Genomic DNA, 27,726 nt, shown 5'->3' on the forward strand with positions numbered 1-27,726 from the left:
CACTAGTTCAGAGCAACTGGCTATAGCTGGTCTGAGACTTTACTTGCTGAGTTTGCTGTAGATCAGTGGTCCCCAACCCTCAGTCCGGAGACCAGTACCGGTCCGTGGATCAGTTGGTCCCGGGCTGCGGCTCCTCCTCGTCCTCCTCCCCGGCTGCTGCTTCGGGGGCTGCCCTGCCACTCCCACCTCTCACTCTCCAGCGGCCGCCATGGCTGGGGCTCCCCCTCGGCGTGGCATTGTACAGCTGCTGCTGGCAGTACCCCCCACTGTTGGGACCACTGTTGTAGATCATAGAGAAGAAATTGTATTTTTAGATTTTCCTAGGTATAGGCTGCTTCAAGGTTAAATAGAAATCAAGTAGAGAAATGTATGCATGATGATAGAGTATTAGAATTATTGTTACTTCTTCTTTCTGACCACTGCATCCATGTCCTGGTAAGTTGTTATATCTAAAAGTATTCAAAATTAAAAACAATAGCACTAATCTAAAAACAACTAAAGTTCACTAGATGTAGTGCACTTCAGATGATCTCGCACAAACCACTTTGAACAATCCCTAGGCTAGAAGGTGTTACAGAATGAGGCTGTGGTTCTGGTTATGAAAACATGAGTAATGTTCACAACATGTTTATCTGACAAGGGATTTTGATCTAGGTAAGAGTGAGCTCATGAGTTAGAGTAAGTGAAAAACACTCCATTTGAGTTCCAGGCGTATTGAGGGATTTAGGAATATCCCAAGACTGCAAACCTGAATTTTCGGAGGCAGTAAAAATTTGCAGATGCAGAAATCAGTTGTATCAGACCCCCGTTTTAGCTTACCAGTACTAATCAGAACCCCATCACTACTTTTTAGGGTCTCTTTGTGGGGAAAGAGTAGAAGCTATGTATGTAATGGCGTGGGAATAAGAGGATATATCTGATATTCCTAACAGCCTCTGGGAGGGGGCTGGGGAGCTGCATAGAGAAATAGTTGCGTGCCCACACACATGCCCAAATTATTCTGCTTGAGTGCTGCTAGACAGGACCTGAAGCCTGCACTACATACCAGGCATTGAGTTGCAAATTTGTGTACTGTGCAACCCGCTGGGCTTCAGAATTTCAATTAGAGCAAATGGGCTACAACAAGCAGCTGGTTAAACGGGAAGGGGAGGCCTGGTTTGCTTATTGTGACACTGTCAGATATGAGCCGTCTAGACACTTGTGAGGCCCCACTGGAATATCGACAGCGATGAGCTTCCAACGGGCGAAAGCAAGACTGCTGTTGCCTTATAGAGACCTAGAAGAACTTTTTAAAAGTGACATGCTATCTGGAAGCATGTGTCTCTGGCTCAGTGTTCAGGCAAAGCCATCGTTACACATGGCTAGCTTTTCATGCTGGTCTTCTGCTGTCCCAGACCCAGGAAGTGTCTTTAATCACCAGGTAGCTGCATCCGACATACTGAACTGAAAGCACATGGCAGGAAGTCACATGACACCGGCATTGTAACAGGAAGAGCAGAAGTCAGACTTAAGACCACACCTGTACCAAAGCTAAGACAGTGGCCGATAGGCCTAGAGGGCCCTAAAAAGGAACGACAAGCTGAGCACCAGAAAGTGTAACCCCCTTGAGGACCAAGACTTGGGTCAGAGCCATATAGGAACCCTTTCGCCCTCTGCTTGACCTTGCCTCACCATTTTACTGCCCATTTCAGTGTTTGTAGGGGGAAAAAGGCAGGAGGTTTGGTGCTTTTCATCTTTCTGCAGGCACACTAACTGCAGGTTCTTCCAAAAAGCAGCAACAAAAAGCAGTTCTAGTTGGAGTCACAACCCGGCAGGTCAGATTCTGAACCCAGGGTTGCCAAGTGGGAAATTCAAGGAGATTTGGGGGTGGGAGCCTGGAGAGGATGGGGTTTGGGGAGGGGAGGGGAGGGGCCTCAGGAGTTATAATGCCACAGAGTCCAGTTTTCAAAGCTGCCATTTTCTCTAAGGGAGCTGGCGTCTGTTGTCTTGAGATAAGTTGTAATTCCTGTTGCTCTTTAGGCCGCACTTGGAGGCTTACAGCCCTACCTGCAGCTCATGTGGCTTTGCTGCATCATGACCATCAGATGCTCATAACTATCCGTTTAAGGAGGTTAAAAATAATTGGGAGGATAAATTAGGTCAGCTGGGTATTACAAAACTAGGATATATTCCAAAGAACATTTGTCATAAGATTGCAGTGGGGGAAGGGGGGGGGGAGAGATTAAGGGAATTATTCCATGGTGCTAAAGCATCTGTTAAAAGGGATTCTGTCGATGGTCTGAAAGACTAAATATCCATTGTGGCCTCCATCTGTAGGGCAGTGGATGTTCTGAAATGTATTATTTGTTTTAAAATGTCCAGTCCTTCTTCACAGCCATAGGAATCTCAGGTGCCTTCAATACAAAGCACAGTAGAACCTCTAAAACAACATAGCACATCACATCCAAAGCTAGAGAAAAGAACAAGCCAATTCCCTTTTCCCCCAGCTAGTCAAGTCTTCAGAAAACACAGAGGTCTTTGATGGCACCCAAATCCTAATCAATGCCAAGTGTGCAAAAACCAGGAGAGCTTTGCCACAGAGGCCCGCATCTGATGGTGGGGGCTTGGACATTTTGATTCCAAGCTTTTTCCTAACCAGCTGTTTGAATTGTGCCTGGGATCAAATAGGCAGCCCGTGTACAAGCTCTTTTATGAAACTAGTGAGATGGGGTTCCAGTATTTAACATCTGTCAACAACCTTGCTCAGCAGCATTTTGCAGCAGGAATGAGTAGAACAAACACCTTTCCCTCGTTCTCCCCACAACAGACACCCTGTGAGGTAGGTGGGGCTGATAGAGCTCTAAAAGAACTGCTCTGTGAGAACAGCTTGAAGAGAACTGTGACCCCAGGTCTCCCAGCTGGCTGCTTGTGGGGAATCAAATCCAGTATTCCAGATTAGAATCTGCCACTCTTTACCACTACACCATGCTGACTAATGTGGCTCTAATGAGGAACAACATGTTCACCAAGAAGGTTCAAGGGAGCAGGGGGGTGCTTCCTCCACCTTCCATGAACACAGATGGCCTGCACGCTTTTCTACACATACTTGCTTAAATACTACATATACATGGCTTACTGCAGTTTCACACACACACCAAGACACATGCAAACACGTTTTGTTATCTTCTCTCTCCTGATCACTTGTGCTGTATTTGTTGAGGGATAATGACAATTAGCCCTAGCATTTTTTCACTTTTAATGTTGTTTTTCTTTCTTTCAGCCATTATGAGCAACCAGAAGGCAGCTGAGAGCTCACACAGTGAATCAAGGACTTTTAGCTCTGCTACAGAAGGAGCCAGTACAGTCAGTAGCTTTGACCATGTTGAAGGAAGGACGTTGCAGTTGATGACTGACAGTCTGTCTGTGTCTACAGCTGCCATAGGCAGCAGCAAACCGTCTTATCCTGAAACAGGACAACCCAGTGATTTAGCTCAGGACTCCTCTTCAGTGACACAGACCAGAAGAGCCGATGGTCCGTCAAATACTCTTGACATTGCTGAGCTTGAAACAGTGCCTTTGATGACACATTTACCCCACACACCGGTTTCTTTACCATCAGAGCACAATTTTCCAGGTAAATGTTGCCCTACCTGAATTCTTTCAGTGTCTAAATCAGTCTTTCTCAGCCTTTGCACCATTGAGAAACCTCTGAAACATTCTTCAGCCTTTGAACACCCCCAGAAGCGGTCAGCAGACCACAGCGATCCTGCCACACCCCCAAAAGTCACATGCCACTAGAAGTGACATTGCCCAGACACTCTCACTGGATGTGACATTACCAGGCCACTCTCACAGCACAGAAATATTTTCAGATTTGTGAACTGAACCATACCCGCACAATGGGACTCCTCACAAGGAGTCTGTTGTGGGGAGAGGAAGGGTAGGTGATTGGAAGCTGCTTTGTTTGCTACCTCCTGACCCTTGCTAGTAAGGGCACTGCCTCCCTCTTGAGTGGCAGACTCTGGGATATTCTCCTTGAGCCTTGCCCCAACCCGTAAACCACTAGTGTGCTGAGTTGCAGCGTCATGAAGCAGAGGTGGAAAAGTCCTTCAAAGTGTGTGCCGAATAAAGCTGAATTCTACCAGCTGAATAAAATATTGCTAATTAAGACTTTTGATGTAGTTGTGTTTTGTTCCTGGATTTCAAGGGTGAGGAGGAGAAACAGTTGGAGCCTTCCAGAATAATGGTTCAGCCTCCATCCCTCTTGGCTTAGCGTATTTTATAGCTTAATTTCAAAGGTTTAACATCTAGAGACCTGCTTTTCCTAACATAGTCATTATTTTTTAAAATGAAAGCTGATATTCCTACGTTGTTGAGGTCTCTACCAAGAATCTGATCCCACAGTTGTGCTGTCTTGTCTTCAAGGGCCCACCCAGGTGCTGTGCTTGGCAGGCACATTTGTTATTTCAAATGAAAAATAGCCATGGAATGCTACCGTTTTAATTGATGAAAGAGCAGGATGAGTGAGGTGCTTCATCTTTTCACCTCTGACAATTCTTATTCTCAAAATCCTAACCCACTTTGGGTGGAAGAGCAGTTTGGTGGGGGTGGGGGGCAACTTTGAACGTAGGATCACCAGAGGGTGAAGGATTAAGGACTCTACTCTTCATTTTTCTTGCATCCAAGATTGCAGTTCTCCATGTCTGCTTTTTATTCAACCATCTATGAGATGGTTCCATGCTGTGTAACATCCAGTTTGGCTGACATGTAACACAAGCAGCAATTTTAATAATGTTTTCCTGGGAGTGGATAAAATGGGACCTCCCTTGACATGCACATGTTTAAAGATTTCTCCCAAAATTTACGTTAACTTTGTGCAGGCCTTGACATTAAAATATGATAAATTACACACCAAGAATGAAATCTTCTCTGGTTTCATCACATTTGCATGCTCAGCACCTTGACTCTCACTTTGTTAGAGCCTTCAGGTGTCATTCTTTCCCCTGTTTCAGTCACTGGAAGCAGCCACCACAGAGACAGCAGCTGGGATGTCGACAGCACAACATCCAGTTTGCATGCCGAAAGCACGGACAGTTCAGCTTTTGAAGGCAGCAGAGAAAGGACTTCACAGTTTCTGGCAGACAGCATCACACTGACTGACTTGGCAACAAGAAGCCCAGTTTCGCAAACAGATATTATTGTATCTTCTGATGAAACCCAATTTCCCTCTCAGGCAATGCAGTCTAGAGGAAGAAGTACTGCATCAAATATCACAGAGTTTCCTGACTCTTTAGCGAGAATTGTGCTTACCCATTCTTACCTGTCCTCAAATACTGGTAAGTTTACTTGTCCATAATAGTCATCCTTTGTTAATTGCAATAAAGTAATATATATTGCTGTTAAATAATAGCAGAAAAAATTATATCCTGTATATTGATGGGGATGCCTCTTGAAATAGGCCGTGCAGGTTTAGAAAAAATATGATTCACAAAGCAGTGGTGCAATAAAAGCAAGTTAAGTAGAAGAAAATAAAATGTTAATATGCACCAACAAAACAATGTCAGTGTCAAGCAGGAGGCAGCAGCGATGCAGTTTATGGGCAGAAAAGGCCTAAGCAAATGAATATATTCTCACCTGAAACTAGAAACAGTTGGGACAGATGTGGGAAGAGAATTTCATAAACAAGATGCCACAACTAAGAAGGCCCTGTCTCCAGCAAAATAAAACAGGATTCCATTGATACCGTGAAGACTAACAGGATTTATTAGGGCACCAAAGATGGACGTGCACAGAGCAACCTTAATTGTGTCTGTGACTGTCATGAACCCCGATTCATGCCCCCCCACCTCTGCTATCTCCTGGACTCCTCCAGGCCGGGTATAATAAGATCATAAATCGCTGGGTTGGTTCCTGTCCACCGTGTGCGTACTAAAGCTGCCCTCAGTGGGGCATCCTTATCTATTCTGCTCTAAATGACCTTGCCTGTCTCGCTAGAGTCTCAACAGGCTGTTAGTTTAGATCAAACGCCAGGCCATCTGGCTCGCCTGGGAATTCTTGTAATCGTTGCAAATTTACCTTCCCACCACTTATGGTTCTCACCCCCCTTCCCTACCTGATTCCCCCTCTAGGTACACCCCAATGTTTAATGTACCTTTGTCTCTGCCAAGACGATTGATCAATGAGTCTTGGCCCATGTTAGCTGTTGTAGTATTTCTGTTCAATAAAGACTTTCCTTTGGATCCTAACTCTGCCTGGACCCTATAAGTTCTTTTATCACAGACTCTACTCGCTAGCTCTGCCTGATTCCTGACAGTGACATGTAGTTTTCATAGAAGCCTTGACTTTCTGGCCTTCTACAGATGATCTTGGCATTTCTGATTTATAGTATTTTTTTGATCATCGGTCATATTGTAACTTATGCTTTGGATTGCTTTTGATTGTATTGTTGTGAGCTATTCTAGAAGCTTATTTAACTCTAGAAAGGAGGATAGCTTCCAGAAAAGGGTGCTGGAAAATTATTGTTCCCATGTGTGAGGGTTATTTTACAGACTTTCCCAAAGTTCAGTTTTGTTTCCTATTTTCAACATGTGTGTGAAATTGCCATGTACATACCATATGTATAAAAGTGAATCTAAGTACAGTTTTTGTATGGTATATACATTATCTGCACAAGGCCCGGTCTCCAAGGAGTTAATTGACTCTATGGGTAAAAAACTCAAAAGCCTTCATCAGAGTTTTAATCAATCTTACCTCTTGGTTGGAAGGGGCTTTGTGATACACTAAGACATTTTAATAACTTTAATAACTCCTAGATTAAGATTGGGTGAAGACATATGGGAAGGGGTGTAAAAGAGCTTTTGTAACACTCATAGAAATAGAAAAAGAGCAGTGAAATCTGAACTTCTGCACTTGTTGATACTTGTGGCAACTCTCTGTTTCTATTATATGGCCTACTCCGTTAGAAAACAGAGTGAAATGAGTTTAGGGGTCTTTTTTACTGAAATTAACTATTTGTGACTGCATTAGGACTGTACCTGCTTGGTGCCATTCAACCAGTTAGAATTCCTTGGGTAGAGCTATTGATTCCCAGCAGATATGCAGATGATACCACTCTAATGGCAGAAAGTGAAGAGGAACTAAAGAGCCTGTTGATGCGGGTGAAGGAGGAGAGTGCAAAAGTTGGCTTGAAACTCAACATCAAGAAAACAAAGATCATGGCATCCGGCCCTCTCAATTCATGGCAAATAGATGGGGAAGAAATGGAGATAGTGACAGATTTTATTTTCCTGGGCTCCAAGATCACTGCAGATGGGGACTGCAGCAAAGAAATTAAAAGACGCTTGCTCCTGGGGAGGAAAGCTAGGGCAAATCTAGACAGCATCCTAAAAAGCAGAGACATCACCCTGCCAACAAAAGTGCGTTTAGTCAAGGCTATGGTATTCCCAGTTGCAATGTATGGCTGCGAAAGTTGGACCATAAGGAAGGCCGAGCGTCAAAGAATTGAGGCTTTTGAACTCTGGTGCTGGAGAAGACTCTTGCGAGTCCCTTGGACTGCAAGGCAAACAAACCGGTCAGTCCTAGAGGAGATCAACCCTGACTGCTCTTTAGAAGGCCAGATCCTGAAGATGAAACTCAAATACTTTGGCCACCTCATGAGAAGGAAGGACTCCCTGGAGAAGAGCCTAATGCTGGGAGCGATCGAGGGCAAAAGAAGAAGGGGACGACAGAGAATGAGGTGGCTGGATGGAGTCACTGAAGCAGTAGGTGCAAACTTAAATGGACTCCGGGGAATGGTAGAGGACAGGAAGGCCTGGAGGATCATTGTCCATGGGGTCGCGATGGGTCAGACACGACTTCGCACATAACAACAACATTGATTCCCAGCACCTAAAACCATATTTTCCTGCTAATTCTCTGAGATGATACATTAGCTAGGTAGCTGGCCAGTGGACATTCTACAAGCCTTTGCTCTTCAGAAGGAGATGCAGACCCCAATTCCTAGAAAGAGGGGAAGGGCAGTATATAAATACAATTATAATAAATAAATAAATAAAATTGTAAGGCCTCTGCTTTCATTTTGGCTGGATGACTAATGGGCCACTATTGGTCTGCAGATCACAATTTGCGAAATGTTGTCCTATATCTAACTTCCCCACTTACACATACCGAAGATTTTTAAATGCATGGTAGACCTTCCCTTTGCCATCCTGTTGACTAACACTCAGTGAACAATAATATTCATTCATTCATTCATTCATTCATTCATTCATTCATTCATTCATTCATTCAATTTATTTCCCGCCACTCCCTAGATGGCTTGTGGCGGATCACAATGTCTTAAAACCCTAGCCTCAACCATAGACCTGGCGGAAGAGCTCCATTTTGCAGGCCCTGCGGAACGCTGGTAGATCCCGTAGCGTACACTCCAACTCCTAGGGGGGGAGCGATGTCCCTGATTCGCTGACCCCAGCCTCAACCATAGACCTGGTGGAAGAGCTCTGTTTTACAGGCCCTGCGGAAAGCTGACAAATCCCACAGGGCCCGCAGCTCACCCGGAAGCTCATTCCACCAGGCAGGGACCAGGACCGAAAAGGCCCTGGCCCTGGTTGAGGCTAGGCGTGCTTCCCTAGGGCCGGGAACGACCAATAAATTATTACCCGCAGAGCGCAAAGACCTGCGGGGGGCAAAGGGCAATAATACCATTGACTGCTGGATCCATGAAGCCACTGCGAAGACCAGGGTACCAGGTGACAGCCAGATGTAAAGCTGCATGGATCCTGCATGAGTACTTATTTTGTAATCTTTGAAACTTATTCCTTCCCTCCCAACAGGTCTTCTGCATTTCCATGCTATTTTAGAAACATGCCACAAACAGATATTCCATTATGTTATTGTGTTTTTGGGTCTTCATTTTATTCAAGCAGTGAAAGTGGTGCCACTGTAATAAAAAGATACCACACGAGGCCTGCATATAGTACAGCTGCTTCTTTAAAAATGAGTGTGGTGAAATATGTGTTAAGGGTTTAAATGTAGTATCATTCTTGTGTGTGTCAAAAGGCTTACTTGCTATGGTCCTTCTTTCGGCACATGCATGAAGCACATCTAATTTCTCACTGTCTTGTTTCAGCTGCCGATGGTGGTGATCATCTGAGAAGCAACTCAAGCACAGAGCAAATGATTTTCAGTTCTCAGACTGACAATGTGTCCGTTTTAGACGCATCAGACAGAAGTGGAGGGAGAACAACGCAAACTCTAACAGACCTCAGCCATTCCCATAATGCAACTCAAACATCCATCTCTTCTAGTAATGAAATTTCCAGCTCTTTAAGCCACACTCATTTTTCTTACATATTGACTCCAGCACAGACCAGTGCAATAAATTTGTCATTGGGAGACACAGAATTCACTGAAACAGCCCTTGTACATTCCCAGGCCTCTTCAGAAATAACAGGTAAAGAACAGGATCTTCTGTTTGTTCCACATAGCACAGTTCATTTTGTCTGATGTTTCAACAGTTTTCCTGAGGAATGGAGGTAATTGCTCCTTATTTAGAGATTTCCACAACTATAGCAATTCTTCATTGGTAGTCCCTTAGCGCAGTGCCCAACTTTCTCTAGGCCTTCTCCATCATCCTTGAGACCTGATCTAAATAGATTATTTTTACAATAGCATCCCTTACTATTTAACTTGACTAATAGCAAAACACTGCCCAGAGCAGAGACAGTAAGAAAATGAGCAGTGTCTGATTCCACTCTGTAATTCAGTAGATTACAAGAAGCAATGTTTTTGATTGTCGTTGCAGTACTAAATACACTTGCTAGGGATTAAGTTTCAGTGAACTCAATGGGACTTATTTCTGTGAATGTGTATTTAAGATATCACTGTTAGACATTTTATATTGGATTTGGTAAGATGAGATGACATAGCTTTGTGAGTGCTCATGGGTTTTTCTCTTATTTTATAAAATGTATTTTTAATTGTCATTGGGAAATCTAAGTAAAGTAAATCTTTGCAGTCAACTGCCAGCTGCCATTCTAAAATGGAAAATTTATATTTGAATGAATATAAAAATATCCTGACATTGTATATAGAAGTGTACTACTATTATTGTTATTATTATTATTAACAGTAATAATGTTTGTGCATTGTACTGGTCTGCACACAACTTCTAAATTATTATTTATTTTCTTTTAGATTACAGGAGTAGCCGGCATGCCTCCACTGTAGAAAAAAGAGACACTCACACTCAGACGGACACTACACTCTCTTCTGCCACGCTTTCCAGAGGCAGAGTGGGGACACTGGAGGCTCTAACCAACAGGAGCAAACCCACAGAAGCAACTCAGATGTCAACTTTTGGTTTGGAAGATGTTAGTCCTTCCAATTTAACTCAGACCTCATCTCTTGCTGTGGAAAGTAGAAGAAATAATGTCTTATCAGCAGAGAAGGATTTCATAGAAACCTCAGAAGAGCCTTTGCTTACATTCTCTTCCAAAACCTCCTTTTATTTACCTTCCACAACAGAGCTTTCAAGTGAGATTTTTAAAATTCATTTTGACTTGGTAATGCTTCAGTTAAAAAAACTGTTGGAAGCCCAGTTATTTCTTCATGTGTAGTCTGTCTGTCTTGGTTTCCTTCGACATCCATCCATCCATCCACCCATCCACCCACCCACCCATCCATCCATCCATCCATCCATCCATCCATCCATCCATCCATCCATCCATCCATCCATCCATCCATCCATCCATCCATCCATCCATCCATCCATCCATCCATCCATCCATCCATCCATCCATCGCCTTCCCCTGAGGCTAAGGACGGTTTACATGGAACTCAGCTTTTCACAGTAACATTAAACTATAGCAGAGGTAACAGAGTATAGCGATGCAAACAGGTCCAGAGCAGAACACATGGGTGGATTTTTGGGAGGGAGGGAGCAGGGGCCCTGTAGATATTGCTGGTCACCTGCTCTCAACCAAATGCCTGGTGGAAGAGCAAGTGTGGTGATATCAGAAAAATTAACAACACCTACAGCTATTTCTCTTTTAGCTATTTCTTAGGAAATATTCTTTGGTTGGTTTTGGGATGTATTGTACCTAATAAAGGTCCAATTAAACATAGGCACTACCCTGCTGAATGTTTACCTGATTTCAAACTAAAATACATTGATGTTAATTGCCACTATCAGATGCAGATGAGACATTTCATGTTTTTTTTAGTAAGAATTCATATTTTTCTCTATGGTATATATCTTATATTAGAAGGAAATTCTCTTATTTACGAATAATTCTGAAAATGCCCCCTTTTAAGCATGTTTTCCAGTCCATTGATATTGATGGATATAGAATCCTCTCATAGTTACCTCAATATGCAACAAAAAGAAATTTCTGTAATAAACTTCTTCCCATTTTAGTCCATCCTAGTTCTTTGTCTGTAGCCATAGCTGATTATCACTATAAAACCTTTTTATATGAGCTATTCTGCCCAATCCTTTTATTTATTTTAATTTGTTCTCATATTTTGCTCTCAAGTTGTTTTAATTGTATTCCAAAATTCCCCACAATCAAAAGTATTTTCATTTTATGGTACCCTAATAGTGGAAAAGAAAACCCTCCTTGGTATTTCTCCTTAGTATATCATTTATTATTTTCACTTTTATTTCTCGCCTAAGGTTCTAGCTATTCAGAGAAGCTATATTTTGTATTTTTTTCCAAGCATCCTTCCCTTAAGAACTTCAGTATTGCTAGGTGGAAAGGTGGGATAGAAATGTTTTAAAATAAATAAAATCTTTAAAGATAAGCAACCACATTTTTGTCTAGCTTCAAGAGTACCCTATACACTCATGTATAAGCCTAGTTTTTCAACACCTTTTCTCACACTGAAAAAGCCTAGGTGGGTATATACGGTAACTGAAATAAAAGCCTGCTCCAGCCAGCCAGTTGTTGCTCTGGCACCTTGTAGGACATCAACGGTTTGACTGAGGGACTCTGATCTTTTTTTCTTCCTTTTTCCTTCACTTCTTTCTCTACTTAATCACTTCTTCCAAACTATTCTTTTGGTTTCTGTGGGTGAAAAGTGGGGTACAAAAACCAGCTGCTATTCATCCTCTTGAGTTTTCTGTATGTGTTTGAGGGGGAGGCTGTATGGAGCATTTCCCACCCTCCGCTTATATGCGAGTCAATAAATTTGCCCAGATTTTGTGGTAAAATTAGGTGCCTCAGCTTATATGCGAGTAGATATGGTAGCTAGCCTATATAAGGCTGTTTAAATCAAACACACCTGAAACCCACATGTTTTTCGGTGCCCATTATTCCAGTAAGCTACTTTTCAGTCTTGCAAATGTTGTCCTAGTGCTTTCCTCACCCTCAGGGATTTTTCCCAGGAACACATCACTTTCTGTGAAAAATCAAGTTGGATGCAGCCAGCTTTTCTGCAAGTGAGAGATGAAGGTTCCGTTTGACCACCCAAAAAGCTGCATGGGAATCCTGGGATCTGCATGTACAAAAGCAGCTTGGAAGAGGGTTGTAGTAAGGAGGGAGACTGGGTGAAACTTAGTTAAAAGGCTGGCTGGATCTGACTCTTTGTCTAGCTATCTACTCCAATCTGTTCTTACATACATTATACCTCCAAATATGTCACTATTGGGTTTTTTCCCCTTATCATTCAAATTCTTCTCCAGAACAGATTATCTTTCCTTGGTTGATTTATGCAGTTCTTCAAAGCTCTGCTTCAAAGCAATTATTTTCTAGTCCAATTCTTTTTCTAGTCCAATTATTTTTCAGAAAATCTTCCCATTCAGATGTACTGTCCTGATCAGTTCCATACAGCCATACAAATAACTTAATTAATAACTTAATAATTAATCAAAAGGAGACAAGAAAAATAATGAAATACTTTTATTATTATTATATTATATTAATGTGTCTCTTTAAACTCATTCCTTCTTTAATTTCAGAAAATAATACATAATTTCTTTAATTGTACAGTTGTTACAGAAAAATGTGTCAAGCTTAAGCTATTATTACCAGCATTTCTGTTATGGTACAGCTCATTCACAGTAATCCGGTGATGGTATGCTTAATTCAGTTTGCTCTTGTAGATAATGATTCTGAATCAATTTCAAAGTATTCTGCAAGATTTTATTTTTGTCTAAGCATTCTATTTTACATTACCAACATGGTGTAGTGGTTAAGAACAGCGGCCTCTAATCTGAAGAACTGAGTTCGATTGCCCAGATTTTGTGGTAAAATTAGGATTCCCCAGTCTCCACCTTCAGCCAGTTGGGGGACCGAGGGCTGGTCATAGTTCTCAGAACTCTCTCAGCCCCACCAACCTCACAGGGTTTTCTGTTGTGGGGAGAGGAAGGAAAGGTAATTTGTAAGCCATACAGACATCTGAATTATTTTTCATTCCCTTCTAGGTGTCCACACTAAGCAGCATACCCTCACCACCTCCAGTACAGAAAAAAGGGGCTCTCAGACTGAGGGCACATTCTCTTCTTTTGGATCCATCAGGAGTGGAAATGAGACACTGGAATCCCTAACTAATTCAAGCAGATTCACCGAAACAACATCACTCTCCAATTTTGAACTGGAGGGTGTCAGTTCTTCAGATTTAATTCAGTACTCATCTGTTGCAGAGAAAATTGGACAAAATCCTAGTTCATCGAAAGAGACACATTTCACTGAGTCCTCAGAAAAGCCTTTGCTTCGATATTCCCCTAAAACATCCAATTATTCACCTTCCACAGTAGATCTTTCAAGTGAGTTTTCCCCCAGCTAAAAATCTTTTGGCATCATTCATTCACTTCTGGTCTGTCTATCTGTCCATCCAATCCCTTTCACCTTTTATTCTCAGGAGCTGCAATACCAAGTGGGAGTATACGAGCCATTTGTGTGAGCCATGTGCACAGCTACAACTTGTTTACTTAATATCACACTTGTCTACAGTGAGGACCAAAGATGGCTTACATCATTCCCTGTTTTATTCTTAACAACAGCTCTTTGATGTTGGTTACACTAAGAGTGTGTAAATGGCCCAAGTTCATTCATCAAGCTTCTATGAGAGAGTGGAGATTTGAACCTGGCTCTCCCAAATCCTTGGCTAACACTCTAACCACTATGCCATACTGACTCCCAACTTTATGCAACCAAACATAATTGGTGTGTGTACACTGTTTGTTTCCTCCAGCAAATATGTGGCTTGGCAATTTGGTACAAATTTGGTTATAAGACCCTTCACCAGCCTTGGATTTGAACAAGGGATAGGGAGCAAATCTCTGCAAGTCTCTCCATCCTTAGGTACTCAGTGCAGATGGAGGCAAAGTGGGCTGCCGTAGAAACCATAAGTGCCTCCTGTCACCTGTGTGTTGCCCCCCAACTCTCACCCTTGTACTCAGCTTGTCTGGCCACACTTGGAAAGTGAGCAGTGGCTTGTTTCTTCAGTGATTAAATGTGAGTGAGAGAAGCAAACCAAGCTGTTGCACTTCATGTGACAGTGATCTGTGACATGCATGTTCTTTGGTTTGCAACTGTGAAACTTCCTTTTTTATTCCTGTGATTGATAAATTACATACAATGGGCTAGAGACTTTGACTCCTTTCCACTAAGTTGGTTCTATGACTCAGTTCCACCAAGTTTTCCTCTTACAGGCCTATGGAGCAGAAAACGTTTTGAGACGTTTCTGAGTACCTTGAAGCAATGTAAGATTAATTTGGTACCATTTCATTGGAGACATTGCTGTTTGTGCGAACCAACAAATAATACAATTTCCAATTAAAACTCATACCACCCTGCATGTAATTTCATCCCATTAAAACTACTCCACCTACAAAAAGATTTTTTTTAAATCAATAGAAAATGGTTATGAACAAATTCAAGCACACCTGTCACCTGATTTGTAGACCCACAATTCACTTGGTGCCTCCCTCGTCCCACAGGGAGGGAAATTTGAGCTGCAGCAGGATGGGGAAAGCAGGAAAGTCACATTCTTCAAGACAAAATTCTCCATTGGCTCCAGTATATTAGCTGGAATCCTCTCATAATCAGATCATCTATTGTGCATCTCCAGCTATGTCATAATCACTGAAAGATTGTTAGAAACCGTTTATGAAATTTGAAATTTGCATCCATATTTGATCACATTTCAGGTCCTGGACAGAGTCATGAAGCCATTAAAGTTTCAGATTCACAAGGAAGAATGTCTAGTGCTTCTACAGATAGTTTGTACCTATCAACTACATTCATGCATGGTGCAGAAAGGACATTAAGGTCTCTACCAGATAATGGCACATCTGATGCAGCAGAAAGTAGCATTTCTAACACTGAAGCCTCCAGCTCTTCAAATCCAACTCTGACTTGGTCTTCTGTGGCAGAGGGTGAAGAACAAAATGTCTCATTGAGTGAAGGACAATTCACTGAGCATTCTACTGAGCATTTGCTTGAACATTCCTCTCTAGTTCCAATCTACACATCTTCATCAGAAAATCCATCAAGTGAGTTAACTTAGTTGGAAAAGCAACAGACTGCCCTTTGCTGCCATTTGTATTGCATGTTCTTATACAAGCTGCAAGTATCTGGGATCATGAGAACCTTGCCTTTTATGTATCTTTAACACTTAGCTGCTCTTATTAATATTTGAGCAGTGGTCTCTTGGGTGGAACCTGTCCAGTCTCTGCTTCTGGTCCACGGGCCAATCAGGATGCGCACAGCGTTGGGTGGGGGGTGAACGGGGTTCCCGCCACCACTTCCCCCTCCCCTGAAAAGGCCTGCTGTGGCCTCTCCAAGGCTTGGTAGGCGTTTTCAGGGCAGTCCTGGGGGGAACACCATGCCTCCCCTGCCCCAAAATGGCCCACCGATGCTTGGCCAGGGCATGGGGGGGGGAGCTGATCCGGTGGGGAGAGGAATGCTAGTGCCCATTGTATTTACAGATGCAACAGGCTTTAAATCTAGTATAATAATAATATCACACAAAAATGTGCCAGGTTTCTAGAGGTGTAGAGAGAAGCTGGTTAATATTTCTGTTATGAACTATATCAGTTGATCAACACATGCCATCTGTTTTTGCAGGGTAGCATTTCTTTGCCCCATAAATATCTGAGTCCAAGAACATAACATTCCCCTGTTGCAGGTATTCCTTTTTCATATGCAGGTTTCAAATTAAAGTGCAAATGTTTCAAAAAAGGATTTCTGATTAAGAGTTCTAGATATTATGGACATGGTTAAAAGAACTTCTGATAATAAACAATTTGCCAAGGCTGCAATTTAATTTTTTTCATTTCCAAATCCCTCTTTCAGCTGTTGGAAGCGGTCATCAAAGAGCAAACAGCTCTGGTACTGAAACGAGGGCTTCGCAGTCTTACACTGACATCATGTCCAGCTCAGTACCCTTCAGCAGCGAAGAAGAACAAACTTCACAGTCTGTAATGAACACCACAGTTACAGAAGTGACAGAAAGCTCCTCTTCATATGTGGAAAAGTCAAGTGCCTCAGAACTAAACCACTCTTTATCAGGGATATATTCCGAAACTACTGACTTCTCAGGAAAAGATCTAGATATATCTGGACCTTCAACTGAGTCTGTTCCAAGTTTCACTTCATCAAGGGTAACAACTTACTCTTCCTTCCAAAGTGAACCTTCAGGTTAGATTAATTTTGTACCTTTCTTTGACCGGCAGTGCTGATCTGAGTGGGAGGGAAGGCAGCATGATATAGCCCAGTCTCTCTAGATGTTGAAAGCTAAGCAGGGTCAGTACATGAATGAGAGAGAGCACCAAGGAAGGCTCTGCAGAGGAAGCCAGTCATGAACCATCTCTGGTTCTCAATTGCCTTGAAAGCCACTTGTTGGGGTCTCCATTGGTCAGTTGTGACTTGACAGCTCATAAATATGCATGTCTGAGCAAAACTCACCCCTCCTAGCTGCCCACTATATATTGTCTGTCAAAAAGTAAGGCACTGTTTCCTGGAAGTGTATTTTTATTGATGATGCTGAGTGAAGGTAGTCCTGTAAAAGCTGTTTATTTAATATACTTTGTGTGTATTTAATACTGGAGCTACCAAATGCCAAATGTTATCAGTGATCTGGATGAATATGCTATCTTAGACTAGAGGTACATTCAGACATAATGCTAACCTCAGTTTGCCAAGAGGAACACAAATACATCTTGCTTCTCTTGACTGATTCTGCCTTGCTCCTTCTATTCCCATGACTAAGGATTCTTAGTTTGAAACTAACTCTAGATCCTTATGACATACAAATGCAGAAATAAAAATGCTATCTGTCTTACTAAGCTGTCATTAGTATTCCAGTATGCAAGAGTTTTTGTCTAATTTCTTCCCCTCAGCACTTGCAGTTTAGACCTTCAACCATCTCATGGCAGTGAATTCAAATAAAGTAGAAACTGCTAATGTTCCAGTTGTGTTTCTCTTTTTTTTAGTGTAACAGTGGAAATTGTGTGTTAATACTATTTTTGCCTACCTTTCAGACTCTGAAAATGACTTCCAGACAGTGGTTAGCACTAACACAAGGAAAAGAAGTTCTGCTTCTCATACTGACAGTACCTACATCTCAACCCCCTTCACCAAAGGTGGAGAAAGGACGTTGCTGTCTATTTCAAACAACAGCACATCTTCTTATGCAGACATTTCTGCCCCTTCAGAGTCTGCTCAGTCTGCATTTTCTGTAACCCAAAATATAGGAAGTAACTTGTCTTCAAGTGATAGCGGTTTCTCTGTGCCATCAACAGAACCTTTGACTGTACAGTCTCTGCAAACTGAAGGGTACTCTTCTCCAGTGAGTTATTCAGTCTCTGAATCTACATCTGCCAGTAGCTTATCATTTCTGTCTTCTTCTCAAGCAACATCGCTGCAGAGTTCGCTCCCACCAACCCAGCCACCGCCTCTCTTGTCATCATCAGAACCTTCTTGGCTGGCATCTTCTTCTGCTTCCCTAACACTGTCGTCCTCTCAAACACCTTCATTGACACCTCCACCCAGACTGTCATCTGCAGCCCCGCCCACATTTTCCCCATTCTTGTCTACACTGCCTTCACCTGCTTCAACATCCTCCCTGTTACAGCCTGGTATGAATTTGGAAACCAGTGTTTTTGCAATTGACCCTGAAGGTACAACAGGGACAGATGCATCTGCAGCTGGGAGTTTCACCAGTGAATACAACAACCAGACTGGGCCATATCCTTTGAAAGATAGCACTGAGTTCAGCTCCACAGGACCTCCCCTGATTCAGACTAAAACTACCGACCAGCATGCAAACCATTCTCTGCCTGTGACAGTCTCCCTAGGAAAAACCAGGAGTTCACAAGAGCAAAATGTTTCACTCCCAGGGACCAGTGTTGAAAGATCTCTTCACGTTTTAACCACATCTTCTGCTTATTTGCCTGAAAGTACCACGGTTTCTGGGACAACGAAAGCATCATCCAGTGTGTTGCCAAAAGCGACAACTCAAAAAGATGTCTTCAGTTTGGTAGAAGTTACAACAGGAAAAAATCTTCCAAGCATGACAGGCACAATATTAGGATTGCCTTCTTTGACATCAGCTACAGACTATTCAGTCACCACAAAATCTCCCAAGGTTCAGTCTCCTTCTGAGATGTCTCATACCTCTGAGAGAACCACAAAAAGGATGGAAATGGCCAGTGCACCTACTGTTAAAGTCATACAGCATCATCTCTACACTACTCATCCACTCAAAACATTTTCTTCTAGCAGATCCACCACGAGGCCTTCTTCTATTTTACCAGTCCCTAGCAAACCAACAACAGTGACATGGTTGGAAAACACAGTTGCCTCCACAATTTCCCATGGCAAAGGTAATTATATGCTGAATGTTGTGGCATTGTGAGGAGTGAACCCTTTAAAGAAAACATTGCACTTAATTCAGTGCATTTATAAATGGGTGAAAGTGATTTGTCGATGGCTCTGTGTAAACAACCAGACAGCAGGAAAAGACTATGAAAATTAACCAGTTGGCAGAAATCTCTCCCTTTTAAAAATATAATAATAATAAAGTTTGTCTGAATAATCGTGTGGGATACACGTCAAATACACTTACAATAATTTATTTCACAATATCGTCCTTAAAATAGAAAATAATTTTGTATGCAATTGTTTATGTTATTGGGAATTTGACTTTTTGAATTAAAGAACTGCTTGCCCTGGTTACTCTGAGTTTTCTGGGCTGTGTGGCCATGATCTGGTAGCTTTAGTCCCTAATGTCTTGCTAATAACTGTGGCTGGCATCTTCAGAAGTAGGACGCAGCAAGATGTGATATGTGTTATCATTTCAAAGAGAAAACGTACATAAATTTCCCTGGGTTGGTTCCTGAGAAAGGGCACCAGGATCTGTTCTCCAGTGGCAAATACAGATAGCAGCCCCTGGGGAATGGTTCCACACAAACACAGCCCCCTTTTCCTTGGACTTGCCAGCGTGGAAGATGTCTGAGTGTCTACAAACTGTCAGATCCAGCTGCTGCGAATCTGAGAGTGGGAGAGGGCCAAGGCAGGGAAGACATGGAGGCAATTCCTGGCTAGCAAGCCAGCCTCGACCTAGAAGCTTTGTCTGTGGGTGTGGCATCAGAGAATACCACCTGATTGGATTGTAGCCTATCAGTGGCAGAATGATCCCTTTGCTGATTTCCCTAAAGTTCCTTCTCCTGACCAGAGCTCGGTGTTGATATGCATATCCCTACGAGATCTTCAGGTCACCAGTTCGACTTACTGCAGGCGTGAGTCATATCAGCTGCTGACTCAGTCTCTCATTCTGCAGCTGCCTCTTCTCTCTTGTGGCAGCAGTTTTCACTATAGCAACTTGTTGGGTTTTCCTATAAACTGCAGGTTTTTTTTCTCTTCCTTTACAGATATAGACGAATGTCTGTCTAATCCATGCCCTGACTTGGCCACATGTACTAACACACCAGGCTCATTCCAATGTGTCTGTTCACTAGGGTACCAGATGGAAAAAGGAAAGTGCAATTTAGGTAAGAGAGCTGAAAAGTTTAAAGTCTTCTCAATAATATACAAAGCCATTGAGAGTTTAAAACTTTAAAAGGACTGCCAGCATTGGGTTGGATCCAGTCTCTTTCAAATAGAAGGAATTTGCAGAAGTAGATCTTGGTTCTTTTCCCTTGAGCTTCTGTAGTTGTCTTACCTGAGAATTTCGGGACTGGCAGTGGTTCTCCAGGGTCTCTGGTAGCAGTTCTTCACTGTGTTTCCTAGCCCCTCCTTCCCCCACTGAGACCTGTGCCCCTTGTACTGAAAGATCAAAGGTACAGATGAAATGCATCCATTTTGATATTAAAGTTAGGGTTCTATCATATGTGTACAATCGGGCCCCTCCAAACCTTAATAGGCATTGCTGACCACCAGTCACCGAGTTCCCATTCTCCTCTTTGTTGGCCGATGGAACAAGAAAGAAGCACAGAACTAGCCAAGAGGAGATGTTGTTTTTGTTTCTGCTTGTGATCTGCTCTCTGCAGCTGAGGTTTGGGTGTTGAGTGGACTCAGGGATCTGAGCCACCCTGTCTGAACCCACATTTATATACCCCCACCTCTCTTGGCTGAGATCTGCTCGCTGCTGCTGCTGCTGAGCTTTGGGTGTTGAGTGAACTCAAGAATCTGAGCCATACAGTCTTTCTGGTACAGTTGAGCATAGGGGCTTAGCTGGCAGGTGAATCGGACAAGGGACAATTTTTATACCCAGCCCTCTTGCTTGTGAACTCCATAAGGGTAAAAGTGGGTAGAAAGGGTGCTTGTTATGAGGGGAAGCCATTCCCCTTTGTACTGGAGGCCCCTGGACCTGGGCAGCCAACCCAGCGTACCCCCCCCTTCTGGACTCCTGCCACAGCAGGGCACCACCAGAGTCTCAGAGCCTTCTCCTCCAGTAAAGGTAAAGGTATCCCCTGTGCAAGCACCGGGTCATGTCTGACCCTTGGGGTGACGCCCTCTAGCGTTTTTCCTGGCAGACTCAATACGGGGTGGTTGGCCAGTGCCTACAAAAGGGCAAGGGTGAAGTCTCAGGGAGCACTCATTCACCTCATAGGTGAAATGATCACAGTGGATGGGAAACCCTTCTCCCTCATGGGGGATATAGCCGTTCACTGGACGCTGACTCCCTGATACTCTCTCCTCTCACAGAGGCCATGAGACAGTGAGCCTTGCCCTCCACAATGGCACTGGTCCAGAGTGCAAGGCTGAACCATCCACTTCAGCACAGACCTCTGGGGGGACTTTGGGGAGTGCCCATCAAAACTCTGGGGGTCTCTGCCTTTCCATCTGTCCTTACTGACTGTGTGTTTCAATCCTGGGGAGTGGAGGGGTGAATATTGTTGGCACACTTTGGGGTTTGGGATTCCAGTGGACTCAGGGCCACTATCTCCAGGCCACCCTCTAAGACGTTGTGCCCCTGGGGATGCTAGCAGGACTGTGCTATCTGAAAGGGCTGGGAGGAGGGCCCTGGAAGCAGTCAGTCACTTCCCTTGTTTAGGAGATGATTGCTGTGCATGACCAGCTCTTCTCAGGGCTTTGAGCCACCATGTCTTCATACATTATTGCACTCTTTGGGGTTTGGGTGATGGGGCTAAACTCAGGGCTTTAAGTCACCATATATGTCCTTATACACTTTGAGGTTTGCTGTCAGCATTGTACTCAGGGCTTTGAGCCACAACATGTATATACATTGCTGTATCCTTTGGGATTTTGCTGTCAGCATTGGACCCAAGGCTTTGAGCCTCCATATCTACCTATGTTGTTGTGTGATTTGGATGTCGGGTGAACGAGTATTGGACCACCACGTCTACATGTGTCATAAACTATCAAGTTTGAGTCTCAGGTGGTCTCAGAGCTTCAAGCCGCCATGTTGTTGCACCTTGGTTTGGTTTTGAGTCTCTGAAGCAGAAAAACCAATTTAGAGTCCAGTGCCACTGGACTCTAAATTGGTTCTCATGGATCATGGTAGCTTACAAGAAGGTAAAAGTTTCATGAATGATTTTAACATACAAATAAGAAAGGGGAGAGGCCAAACCTGTGCTCTGGTAGATATAGACTCTAGTCAGGCTTTAGCCCCAACCCCAAGAATTTTCTGAGCCATTTTCATGAAGTGGTACAACAAAACCAGAGAAAATGGATAACCTCACTTTCCCTATTCCTGCAGGGGACTGAGGTGCAAGTTTGGAGACACGTGTGTTCGCTGTACAACTAATTTGATCCTTAGAAACACAGCTCTGATTCAAAAAATGAAAATCAAATAAAAGGGTAAAGGTAAAGGTAAAGGTATCCCCTGTGCAAGCACCGAGTCATGTCTGACCCTTGGGGTGACACCCTCTAGCGTTTTTCATGGCAGACTCAATACGGGATGGTTTGCCAGTGCCTTCCCCAGTCATTACCGTTTACCCCCCAGCAAGCTGGGTACTCATTTTACCGACCTCGGAAGGATGGAAGGCTGAGTCAACCTTGAGCCGGCTGCTGGGACTGAACTCCCAGCCTTATGGGCAAAGCTTTCAGATGGCTGCCTTACCACTCTGCGCCACAAGAGGCTCTTAATTAAAAGGGTACTCTGGAAGAACTTGGAGTTGGGGCTGGAGCTGCCTGTAAGATTCTGGCTTTAATTGTTGAGAGGAAATTATAGCTATTCTTGATACAAAAGATTGATTGTGTGTGTGTGAACTAACGAGTTATCATCTCTTCTTCAGTAAGAACCTTTGTTGGTCAATTTCCCCTCATGTCCAACACAACTGGAGGAAAGTATTCAGAGCTTCATCAAATTGAGGAAAATGTCGTCATTACAGTAAGTATCAAAAGTAAGATGCTTGTTCCCAGTAGTGTCTAAGGAGGAAAATCAGGGGATGCTGGACCCCATTTGGTTACCCAGGGGCAATATGAGTCTAAGTGAGAATATAATTAACATAAATTAATAAAATAAATCAGACTGAGTTCTGTTACCTCACTATTTGGCAAGTGTAATATTGCTCAGTGGCTAGTAGGGATGCCAGCCTCTAGGTGGTACCTGGACTACAGAGATCATTTTCCCTGAAGAAAATGGATGCTTAGAAGTGTGAATTCTATGGCATTGTACCCCACTGAGGTCCCTGTCCTACCCAGGCTCCATTCCGAAAACTCCAGAAGTTTCACAGCCTGAAGATGGCGATTCTACCCCCTCAGCCCCCCACCAGTGACCAAGGGGACCTGGCATCCCTAGTGGCTAGTGGTACCCAGTGACAGCTACTGAAGTCATGGCTCATGTTTCTGCTGGGTTACTATCCACTCATAAACTCTGTGCCCTGGCCCCACAATGCTCCCTTTACTGTTTCCTCCAACAGACGCAGCAGCCAGTAAGCCTTTTTCACTCAAGTGACCAGTCTCATTAGTCCATGCTGTTTTTTTATCCTAGTATAGATTGTGTAACAAACAGTATGAAATGCAAATTTCTTCTCTCTCTGCTGGCAAAGCACTCTTGTTGGCCTGCTATGGAGCCAAGTGAGGTCCATATATTTTAATTGTGCCCATTTGTTATTGGCAAATTATCTTACACCAGGAATAGTTGCAGCCATGGTGTAGCCAGGGCAATTGCCTCTGGCCCTACACTGGGGGAAAGGCACCTCCAGCAATCCAACTACTGCTGCATTGCCACTATGGGCCTCCCTGGAGTTGCAGAGGACTGCAGTGTGAGATCTGGAAGGGGGCAGGGCCCCAGAATCACTTAAAACCACTCTTTAACCCCCCCTTTATTAATCCACATCTGTGTACTAAAAGAGCTGTTTTGCTTTGTGAGACTCATTTTAGATAACACAGACAATTGTCTTTAAATCACTTCTACCTTCATGGGTCAAGCAGCCTATCAAGAGCAGAGCATTTTTTGTCAAGAAAACAGGATGAAGGAAATGAGTTAACCTCCTCTCCCAGTTCTATGGTTCTGATAAATAACTCCAATCCCAGCTGACATTTAATTTCCATTTAAAGAGACAAGGTGACCTGTAATTACGTTTCCAAGATCTCATCGAGATGACCCCTAAAGAGTATAGTAGAATATAGTTGCTAATTTCAGAGTATTCTCGAAGTAGCAATTGGTTCCCTCTTTTTTTTTCTTCAGTTGAACAATTCTCTCTCAACATTACCTGGCTATTACACTTCGACTGTTCAGGCATCAAGGTAAGGCACATCAAGCAATGACAGGTTTGTTGGATGAGTGGCCCGGTATTCATTTATGCATTCATTTGGAAACAGAAAAAGTATCCCCCCCACTCCATCCCAAAGGCTCTCACAGTGTACTGAAATACAAAGTAATAATGAATAACACAAAAGCCCCCCCTCCCCTGCACACACAATAAAAGCAGCCCAGGAATGTAATTATAAAACTCATTCTAGCCAGCTAACAGCAGCCATTTAACATGTAGTCAAAAGAGAAAGCATCAAAGCACAATAATAGGCAAAAACAGAAAATAAGAAAATATGTCAACTGACCCATTACAAAGACAACACCCCAAGCCAGTGAAGTATTGCAGTTGACTAACAGCATTTCCAGGTGAACTGAGATGTCTTTACATGATTCTAAAAATTCATCTCATCCAACACCAAACTAATAAGTAGAAAGAGGACATTCCATAGCTGATATGAACCCTTGCCCACTACTTGTGGGGTTTTTTAAATGTATATATTTTATTTTCAAGGAAAAATAGACATACAGAAAAGAAAAAGAAGAAGTTATACATAGCAATTTTAGAAACCATTTTTTCATTATGCAATACAATAAAAGAGGGATTATTGGACATCTGGATTATCACCTTTTCTTCCTTTTTAAATTCTAACATATCTCCTTCTTTTCCAAATCTTAACATTATTATTATTATTAACAAAGTTTATTGCTATATTATCATCATGCCATTACTTTACCCTCTAAAAATATCATTTAGACTGTTCCATGTTTTCTTCACTCCCTTTGGTATTGCAAGTCTTGCTGTTTGCTTGTTCTTAAGACAGGCTGTGGCTCCAGATGTCTACCTTTGCCACTATGATCAACAAGGTTACTGTGCTCGTGCATTAGAGCCTTGTGCCCAGTCTTAAGCACACATGTTCAAAATTACGATACACATGCATTCATTGCAACATGAAAACATTTGCTTTTCTTCCCCCTAATTTTTTGCATGCTTTTGTTTTTCAAATATAACATTACTAGATATTAAGCCCGCTGTAGCCAAAATACAGCAGGCCCTAGCATGTGGGTGGGTGGAGGGATGGGGTGAAGGAAGGAGGAAAGGGAGAAAGAGAGACAGAGAGAAAGACAAAGAAAGGGAGGAAGATAGAGATAGAAGAAGAGGGAGAGAAACAGGTAGAGAGAAAGAGGCAGATGGGAGAGAGGAAGGAAGGAACAAAGGGAAGGATAAAGGGAATGCTGGGAGGAAGGGAAGGACAAAGGGAATGCTGGGAGGAAGGGAAGGATAAAGGGAATGCCGGGAGGAAGGCAGGAGCAGAGTAAGGTAGGTGGCCCAAAAGGGGACTTTACAGCCTTCTGCCGGGCCCAGGGGCAGGCAAGGCTGCCCCAGGGCCCGGCAGAAGGCTCAGGAAGGCGGTGGCGGGCTTTGCGGCCTATTGCTGAGTCCAGGGGCAGGCGAGGCTGCCCCAGGGCCCGGCAGAAGGCCGCAAAGCCCGCCGTCCCCGTCCGGAGCCATTTCGCAGCTCCTGATTGGGCCCTCCGAGTTTTTATCCTGGACGTAGCCCGCCCTATCTCCTCCCCTTTAGCCCTTACTCCTTTATTTAATCCACTTCGCAGGGGTGGTTAAAGATAGTTAACAAAAGGACAAACATATCAGTAAAGTATAAGATAATTTATTGTTCATTTTTACCTGTTTACAAGCTGGGGCTGCCTGCTTCATATGTAGGTGAGGTCCTGAAATGCTGCCTGTGCTCTACTATATATAATTATTTCTATTCTTTTCTGATGTTGGGGCTCCTGTATGTACATTTCTGAAGAAAATGGAATTTAGGCAGGTACAACCTTCTCTGCCTACTGATATTCTCTGTGCTATGATCAACATAGAGTTTTAATTTTTTGCACTCCTTCTGCAGACAGTCAGGTGTTGTCCAAGTTTCCGTCACCAGCACCTTTTCTGTGGTCTCCAACGTCACCCTTTATGACGTTGTCAGCACTGTGCGGAACCACCTCCGAGCTTGCAAAGCATCCTCAGAGACTTGCGGGTTCATGTCTGGCCTTCTCCAGCTCCACACAGGTAAGCTAATATTAGTACAGATAGCGGCTTGTAATGTATTTGGGTGGAGAAATGAAGGAGAAATTTTTATTTCTTCAAAGTTCTCTTTTAAAAACTTTCTCTCCCTTAAGCAGAACATATTTTAAAAGCCTCTATAGCAGGGGTAGTCAGCCTGTGGTCCTCCAGATGTCCATGGACTACAATTCCCATGAGCCCCTGCTAGAGCTGGCAGAGGCTTATGGGAATTATAGTCCAAGGATATCTGCAGGACCACAGGTTGACTACCCCTGCTCTATAGGATAAAATATACACAAATAGGTTTTCCTTTCTACCTATTTGTGCACTGTTTCCTGACAAAAATGCTTCTGTCAGTGAAAGACAGGTTGCACTGTGGGATTAAGAACATTGTGTACAGGTCCTTCATCTTACAAATTCAGCTTTGAATTCTGGCCAGATCTAAACAACAGGAGTCTTATCTTCTCTCCACGGTTTGAACCCATCCCCAAATAATATAAGAACGCTACTTAGAGATGCAAAGACAAGATGAGGCACACTGCAAATTACTTTCTTTTTCTTATATTAGAGTTGCAAAGGTCTTCATAACAATTAGATCATAGTGGAGTTTCTTGAGTGAGGTGTGTTTCCCAATCAGGATGCCAATCCTTTAGTGGAAAGACTGGGATTGAAGCAAAATAATTCCAATTATATTAAATAGCCTCCGCAGAAGTATCAGAATCTGCTGAGGATATACATAGCTTTGGAAAACACACACACACACACACAAATTATTAATGCAAGAGGCATGACTGACACCAGTCATTTGAGGCATTTTTAAATAACCTACAATTAAAAACATGCAAGGAAATATTTTCTGCCTTTGTGTTGTTTTATTAGTTTGGTAACTATTACTAGATTACTGTATGCATTGAGTTCAATTCTGGTGATTTCTGCATCTGTAGGGGAGGGGGAGATTGTTGCAAATCCCCTACCCTGTCCCTAGAAAGAAACATTTCAGGAGGCATTTTCAGCTGCTAGGTGTGGGTTGAGGGTCAAAGATGTCTCACATGGGAGATATCTTTCTGTCAGTATATATTTTTGACAGGATCTAAGCCGCTGTGATGTATTTCAAAGAAGAGTTGGTTTTTATACAGTGCTTTTCACTACCCGAAGAAGTCTCAAAGCAGCTTATAATCACCTTCCCCTCCCTACAACAGACACCCTGTGAAAGTAGATGGGGCTGACATTCTGAGAGAGACTTCTCTGAGAACAGCTGTAACAGGACTGTGACTAGCCCAAGGTCACCCATCTGGCTGCATGTGGAGGAGTGGGGAATCAAACTCGGCTCACCAGATTAGAAGCCGCAGCTCTTAACCACTACACCTAGAGGGATCTTGTTCAGGAACGAGTTTTTATGCTATAACTTCCCAGAAAAAAAATGTTAGGTATCAGTTTGTGAGAGAAGTTGTTAATTTCATTGAAATATTAAAATATTAATATTGTCACTTTTTACCACCTACTTTCTAGACTCCAGT

The 27,726-nt window shown here is 43.0% G+C and overlaps 1 protein-coding gene across 1 annotated transcript in view; it reads left to right on the plus strand.

Moving 5' to 3' along the window:
• HEG1 (heart development protein with EGF like domains 1) overlaps nucleotides 1-27,726 on the plus strand; it is a 64,784-nt gene that overhangs the window by 23,297 nt on the left and 13,761 nt on the right. Inside the window, exons 2-13 of the mRNA XM_077320363.1 lie at nucleotides 3,260-3,613; nucleotides 4,992-5,315; nucleotides 9,107-9,430; nucleotides 10,174-10,512; nucleotides 13,403-13,744; nucleotides 15,131-15,475; nucleotides 16,278-16,622; nucleotides 17,465-18,808; nucleotides 19,856-19,975; nucleotides 22,685-22,779; nucleotides 24,082-24,140; nucleotides 26,055-26,215. Coding sequence (XP_077176478.1) covers nucleotides 3,260-3,613; nucleotides 4,992-5,315; nucleotides 9,107-9,430; nucleotides 10,174-10,512; nucleotides 13,403-13,744; nucleotides 15,131-15,475; nucleotides 16,278-16,622; nucleotides 17,465-18,808; nucleotides 19,856-19,975; nucleotides 22,685-22,779; nucleotides 24,082-24,140; nucleotides 26,055-26,215 — 4,152 coding nt within the window. The remainder of the gene's footprint in view (nucleotides 1-3,259; nucleotides 3,614-4,991; nucleotides 5,316-9,106; nucleotides 9,431-10,173; nucleotides 10,513-13,402; nucleotides 13,745-15,130; nucleotides 15,476-16,277; nucleotides 16,623-17,464; nucleotides 18,809-19,855; nucleotides 19,976-22,684; nucleotides 22,780-24,081; nucleotides 24,141-26,054; nucleotides 26,216-27,726) is intronic.

Source organism: Paroedura picta, chromosome 2 (genome assembly GCF_049243985.1).
Source record: "Paroedura picta isolate Pp20150507F chromosome 2, Ppicta_v3.0, whole genome shotgun sequence".
NCBI lineage: Eukaryota > Metazoa > Chordata > Lepidosauria > Squamata > Gekkonidae > Paroedura > Paroedura picta.